The 6,620-nt window shown below is 51.7% G+C and overlaps 1 protein-coding gene across 1 annotated transcript in view; it reads left to right on the plus strand.

Annotated features, from left to right (window-relative positions):
• The window catches only part of EPHB4 (EPH receptor B4), a 22,734-nt gene that overhangs the window by 6,383 nt on the left and 9,731 nt on the right, over window positions 1-6,620 (plus strand). Inside the window, exons 4-8 of the mRNA XM_015826849.2 lie at window positions 272-601; window positions 1,346-1,470; window positions 4,907-5,063; window positions 5,496-5,598; window positions 5,897-5,987. Coding sequence (XP_015682335.2) covers window positions 272-601; window positions 1,346-1,470; window positions 4,907-5,063; window positions 5,496-5,598; window positions 5,897-5,987 — 806 coding nt within the window. The remainder of the gene's footprint in view (window positions 1-271; window positions 602-1,345; window positions 1,471-4,906; window positions 5,064-5,495; window positions 5,599-5,896; window positions 5,988-6,620) is intronic.

A 6,620-nucleotide genomic window follows, 5' to 3' on the forward strand; every position in this document is an offset into this window, starting at 1 on the left:
GAGGGTGGGTGGAGGGTTTCTGGGGGGAGTGGTAGAAAGGGCTGGGGGAGGGTCTTTTGGGGGGTTAGGAGAGCAAGGGCTGGGGGAGGCTTTGGTGGGAGAACAAGGCTGGTTGGGGTCTTTTGAGGTCGGGGCTGGGATCTGGAGGGTTGAGTGGAGGAGTTATTTTGGGGGGGGCAAGAGACTGAAGCCTGCTGGAAGGGCTTTTTGGGGTGTGTGTGTGAGAGGCTAGGCTGTCCCAGGCCTGACCCTGCTGTCTCCCCCCTCTTAGCCACGCCGTCTGCCCCACGCAGCATCGTGGCCAAAATCAACGGCTCGGTGGCCGTGCTGGAGTGGAGCGAACCCCTGGAAAACGGAGGCCGGGACGACGTCTCCTACCACCTCAGCTGCCACGAGTGCCCCGAACGGCAGAGCTGTCGGGAGTGTGCCCGCCTGGCCTACGCCCCCCGGTCTCGGGGGCTGGTGGACCGCACCGTCACCGTGGAGGGCCTGCAGCCCTACATCACCTACTCCTTCCAGATCCAAGCGGTCAACGGCGTCTCCGATCTCAGCCAGAACCCGCCCCAGTCGGAGTCCATCAATATCACCACCAACAAGGACGGTAGGTCGGCTCCTGGAACGCCATCGCTCGGACCGGGTTGCCCGAGCAGGACCTGAGCAGAGGTGGCCCCCACCCCTCTCCATGCCCCTCCCCCCAGGATCCCCTAGCTCAGAAGTGTGGGTCCTGACACAACTGACATAAAGGTACCATCTGCTAAAGAGCGATAATTGTCAGGCAGGAAAGACCGGGTCCACATGTGGTTGCAAATCCCAGGGACAACAGCAGAGGGCAGCCAAGGGTCGGGATGTTTCTGCCTCTCTTCTCTCTATCTCCATCTAGTGGTCGTGTTGATCTTTGCAGCCCAAATAAGACTGTCTAAGCCAGTGGTTCTCAACCTGTGGGTCGGGACCCCATTTGGGGTCGATCGACCATTTCATGGGGGTCGCCAAGCAAGGCTGTCCGCCATTTTTTTGTCCGCCATTTTTTTTGTCCACCATTTTTCCCCCTTTTCCGGCGGGTGCCTTACCTCCCTTGGGCTGGGCCAGCTGGTGGTCGGCCTGCTCCGTCTCTGCCGCTTGCCAGCTACGCCTCGGCCGGCGCAGGGGGCGGAACCATGCATGCGTGGCGCTCCTGGGCAGGGAAAGTCCTCGACTTACGACCGGTTTAGTCCTCGACTTACGACCGGTTTAGTCCTCAACTTACGACCGGTTTAGTCCTCGACTTACGACCGGTTGGGATCGCAGCATTAAAAAGGTTGAGAACCACTGGTCTAAGCTCTCCCTCGTTCCTTTTTTCTCTGGCCAGTCCCCCAGCCGGTGTCCGACATCCAGCAAACCTCCGTCAGCCCCAGCGGGGTCACCTTGGGCTGGCCACTCGTCCAGCCACCAACGGGCAACATCTTGGATTACGAGGTCAAGTATTACGAGAAGGTAAGTGTGGGGTTTTTTTCTTGCAAACTTTTTATTAACTTTTTTCCCCAGACTTAAAATACAAAAGAAAGAAAAAAAAGGAAAAACAAAACGAACGATGACCAGACATTAATAATAAAAGCAAAAAAAACCCCAAACCAATGGGTGTATAAAATGAAAAACAAATGACAAATCTATTGTTCAAAGCCCACCCTAGTTGAATGCTGAAAAATGTATCAAAAATATGAAATGTTGACTTCCCTTTTTTTGACCACACTTGGAATATGGCATCCAGTTTTAGAATAGAATAGAGCTGGGAGGGACCCTGGAGGTCTTCTAGTCCAGCCCCCTGCCCAAGCAGGAGAACCTACACCATCTCAGACAGGTGATTGTCTAGTCTCTTCTTTAAAACCTCCAGTGGTGGAGCGCTCACGATTTCTGATGGCAAGCTGTTCCACTGGTTGATTGTCCTCACTGTCAGGAAGTTTTTCCTTAATTCCAGGTTGCTTCTCTCTTTGATCAGTTTCCAGCCATTGTTTCTCGTCCTTCCCTCTGGTGCTTTGGTGAACAACCTGGCTCCTTCTGCCTTGTGGCAGCCCCCCAGATACTGCAATACTGCTTTTGATCACCACAATATAAAAAAGATGTTGAGATTCTGGAAGAAGTGCAGAGAAGAGCAACAAAGATGATTGGGGGAACCGAAGGCCAAAACACATGAAGAACGGTTGCAGGAATTGGATAGGTCTAGTTTAAGGAAAAGTAGGACATGATAGGGGTGACATGATAGCAGTCTTCCAATATTTGAGGGGCTGCCCCAAAGAAAAGGGGGGTCAACGTATTCTCCAAAGCACCAGAAGGCAGGACAAGAAGCAACGGATGGAAACTAAGCAAGGAGCAATCTAGAAGTAAGGAGAAATTTCCTAACAGTGAAGACAATTAACCAGTGGAACAACCTGCCTCCAGAAGCTGTGGATGCCCCATCACTGGAGGTTTTTAAGAAGAGACTGTTCAGCCATTTGTCTGAAATGGTATGGGGGGTCTCCTGCTTCAGCAGGGGGTAGGACTAGAAGACCTCCAAGGTCCCTTCCATATAATAATAATAATAATAATATTAATAATAATAATATTAATAATAATAGTAGTAGTAGTAGTAGTAGTAGTAGTAGTAGTAGTAGTAGTAGTAGTAGTAGTAAAGTTGGAAGGGACCTTGGAGGTCATCTAGTCCAACCCCCTGCTCAGGCAGGAAACCCTATACCATTTCAGACAAATGGCTGTCCAGTCTCTTCTTAAAAACTTCCAGTGTTGGAGCATTCACCACTTCTGGAGGCAGGTTGTTCCACTGGTTAATTGTTCTTACTGTCAGGAAGTTTCTCTTTAGTTCTAGGTTGCTTCTCTCCTTGATTAGTTTCCACCCGTTGCTTCTTGTCCTGCCTTCAGGCGCTTTGGAGAATAGCTTGACTCCCTCTTCTTTGGGGCAGCCCCTGAGATACTGGAAGACTGCTATCATGTCCCCCCTCGTCCTTCTCTTCATTAAACTAGACAGACCCAATTCTAGCAGCTGTTCCTTATATGTTTTAGCCTCCAGTCCCCTAATCATCTTTGTTGCTCTTCTCTGGACTCTTTCCAGAGTCTCAACATCTTTTTTACATTGTGGTGACCAAAACTGGATGCAGGATTCCAAGTGTGGCCTTACCAAGGCATTGTAAAGTGGTATTAACACTTCACGTGTTAATACCACTTATAATCAGTGGATAGGCCTGCCTCTAGAGATCGTGGATGCCCCGTCATTGGTATTCTGTTATTCATTGAGGATCAGTTTTCTGAACCCAGCGGGCTCTGGATTGTGTTTCTGCACCTTCACGGATTAAAACGGGGCAGCAAAGGGGTCCCTAACCTCTGTCTTTCGCTCTGGATTTGGGGCAAAGGAGGGTCTTTGCGAGATGCCCAGATATACAGTTCGCCCCATTGCTACAGCCTTACATCCTCGCCTCGATTTGGTACCCCCTTGAGAAAAACTGCCAATATTTGCTCATAAAATGTAGACTTGAATTATTTCTTTTATACCCACAGACACACACACACATACACACACACACACCAGGCTTTGCGGAACATCCTCTCCCTTTTAAGTTGAGCAGTAAATCCCCCGGCCAATATTTCTGGGGAGAGGAACCCCCCCCCTCTGGCGGTCATGCTTCTTGGAAGCCAAATGTACTTTTTTTCCACGGGAAGAACGGAAAAACCGAGGCCCTTCCGACGAGGCGCTTCCCACCTGCGGCTTTTTTTTTTTTATTATTCCTTTGTGTTTTTGGAGTTGAAAAGCGCTGACAGATTAATTGGTCGGTCAGACGGCTTTGAAGAGGATCTGCCTGACGATTGATCCGGTGTAATCCACTCCAGAAACTCGTTCGGGCTGAAAAGAGGGATAAATGCCTGTTTTAAGCCTGGCCTTGGAAAAAGGCGCCGGTTAAGGCTGGTGTCGCTCGACGGCTCCCGTCTCCGAGGGGACACGGGGAGGAGAGGACGGGTGCTGCTTCCCATCATCCTCAGCCAGGGGACTGGGGGTCCCGGCCCTTGTAATCCACTCCCCACATTAAGGGAGGCGGCTTTGGAAGAGGGACCGGCAGCCGTTTACCTCAGGAGGGCGCTTCAAATACAGGCAGCCCTCGACTTAACGACTGCAATCGAGTCCCAGATTTCTGTTGTTAAGCGAGACGGTCGTTACGTGAGTTTTGGCCCCCTTTACGTTGTTAAGGGAATCACTGCAGTCTTAGTCACACGGTTGTTAAGTGAATCTGGCCTCCCCCGTTGCTCGTCAGACGGTCGCAAAAGGAGATCGCCTGACTGCCCCTCAGGACACTGCGACCGTCGTGTGAGTCAGTGGCCGAGCGTCTGAATTTTGATCACGCGATACGGGGCTGCCGCGACGGTCGTAAGGGCGAAAAACGGTCCTTTTTTCAGTGCCTTTTGAACGGTTGCTAAACGAATTGTTGTGGAGGGCTACCTGTCTTCTCTTTTATCAGTGACACAGATAACCAAATTTAAGTTAAAAACATTAAACCTTAAAATATGAATAGGACAGGGGTAGGCAACGTTGGCTCTTTTATGACTCGTGGACTTCAACTCCCAGAATTCCTGAGTCAGCTCTGCTGACTCAGGAATTCTGGGAGTTGAAGTCCACGAGTCATAAAAGAGCCAAGGTTGCCTACCCCTGGAATAGGAGGAGCCAAATCAAAGGGCCTGTGTAAACAGAAGTGAGGGTCCAGTTTTGCCACTAACTTTTGCCAACTCTCCCTGGGGGTTTTGGAGACGGCGGTGGGAGAGGAGAGGACTCAAAAACCGCTGCCCAGATGTGCACGCCTGCGCTGAAACGAGGGAAGGGGGGCTTCTTCCTCCAGGGAACCTGGAAGAAGACACAGCTGGGGTGGGCTCTGATTCCCCATCTGCCCTCTTCCAGGGGGCCGGTGGACCCATGTTCGTGAAGACGTCCGAGAACCGGGTGACCCTGTCGGGGCTGCGTCGAGGATCCGTCTACGTTGTACAAGTCCGGGCCCGATCGGAGGCCGGTTACGGAGGGTTTGGACCAGAAAAGGCCTTCCAGACCCACGGAGCCGGTAAGACCCCCTCGGTTGCAAGCGAGGGGACCCCCGGTGGTTTTATTGCAGACGGATCGTGACCCCCCCCCCAACTGCCGTGTTTCTCCGAAATTAAGACCCGGTCTTCTATTTTGTTTTTTGCCTCCAAAAGAGGCAGCAATTTCGGAGAATGTCTTCCCTTAGGACCACCACAGCCGGGAGGTTTTTAATAGGTTTGCCATGAGGCCCTTTTAAAATGACCAGAAAAGAACAGAACGAGAAAAGTAAAATAAAGAAAAGAAAAAAAAGAAAGGGAAGGGAAGGAAAAAAGGAATGAGTGGATGGAGGAAAGGAAAGGAAACGGCTAGCGCTTTTCGCCCACCAAGTTTGGGGGGGGTCCTTGTCCACATCTTATTTTGTTCCCTTCCCATCATCCCTTGCTGGTTTTGACCCCTTTGCCCCCCCTGGCAGAGTCGGGGAGCAGCACGGAGAAGCTGGCCCTCATCGTGGGCACGGCGGCCTTGGGGAGCCTCCTCATCTTGGCCGTGGTGATCGTGGCCGTGGTCTGCCTCCGGTAAGGCGCTGCTTCCCAAACGGAGGAGCGGGAGGGGCCAGGAGAATGTGGGAGGGGCCTAATTGCTTAGCCAGCACTGGGGAAGGCGTGGGAAAAAGGCGGCCAGGCGCCTGGGAATTCTGGCATCTAAGGCAGTCTACAACGGAGGAAGATGGGGACGAGCTGGTGGGACGAAGGAGTTCAGGATTGGCTAGCAGGATAACGGTTGAACGGAGGCGCAGGGATGTGGCTGTGGGAGAAGCTAATGGGAGTGGGCGGGGCTTCCAGCAAGCATCCCTTTTTTTGCCTTCTCCGACAGGCGCCAGGGGTCCTCGGCCTCGCGGGAGCAAGAATATTCGGACAAACCTGGACAATACTTGATTGGGCACGGTGAGTGGCAGAAAAGATTCGTGGGTGGGGGGGGACGGGTGCCTGTTGAATTGTGGGAGGGGGCTGGAGGGGAGTTTATTTGCAAGATTATTTATTTGTAAAATTTATTAGCCGCCCATCTCAACCCCGCAGCTTAAAAAATAAAAAGATAAAGCTAAATAAAACCTAGTAATATAAACACAACACAGGCCGCTCCTCAGCTTTATGACCAGAATTTTTTGTTGCTTAAGCCAGAAATTTGTTAAGTGGGCTTTGCCCCGTTTTACGACCTCCCTTGCTACGGTCGTTAAACAAATCACTGCATTTGCTAAGAGAGTCACACAGTCGTTAAGCGAACCCGGCTTCCCCCATTGATGTGGCTCGTCAGACGGTCGCAAAAGGGGATCGCGCGACACCCGGGATGCTGTGACCGTCGTAAATACGAGTCAGAGGTCAAGAATCTGAATTTTGGTCATTGTGACCCTGGGGGTGCTGCAGGGGTCGTAAGTGCGAGGAACGGTCCTAAGTCCCTTTTTTTCAGGGCCGTTGTAACTTTGAACGGTCACTAAACGAAGTGTTTGTAAGTCGGGGAATAGCTGTACTACTAAAAAACAACAACAACCCCATATTGGTCGGAGTCCGTTGGGGGGAGCCCCCCTTAACGGCCCCCCCTG

Source organism: Protobothrops mucrosquamatus, unplaced genomic scaffold, assembly GCF_001527695.2.
Source record: "Protobothrops mucrosquamatus isolate PMUCROS unplaced genomic scaffold, P.Mucros_1.0 scaffold3335, whole genome shotgun sequence".
In the NCBI taxonomy this organism is placed as follows: Eukaryota; Metazoa; Chordata; class Lepidosauria; order Squamata; family Viperidae; genus Protobothrops; species Protobothrops mucrosquamatus.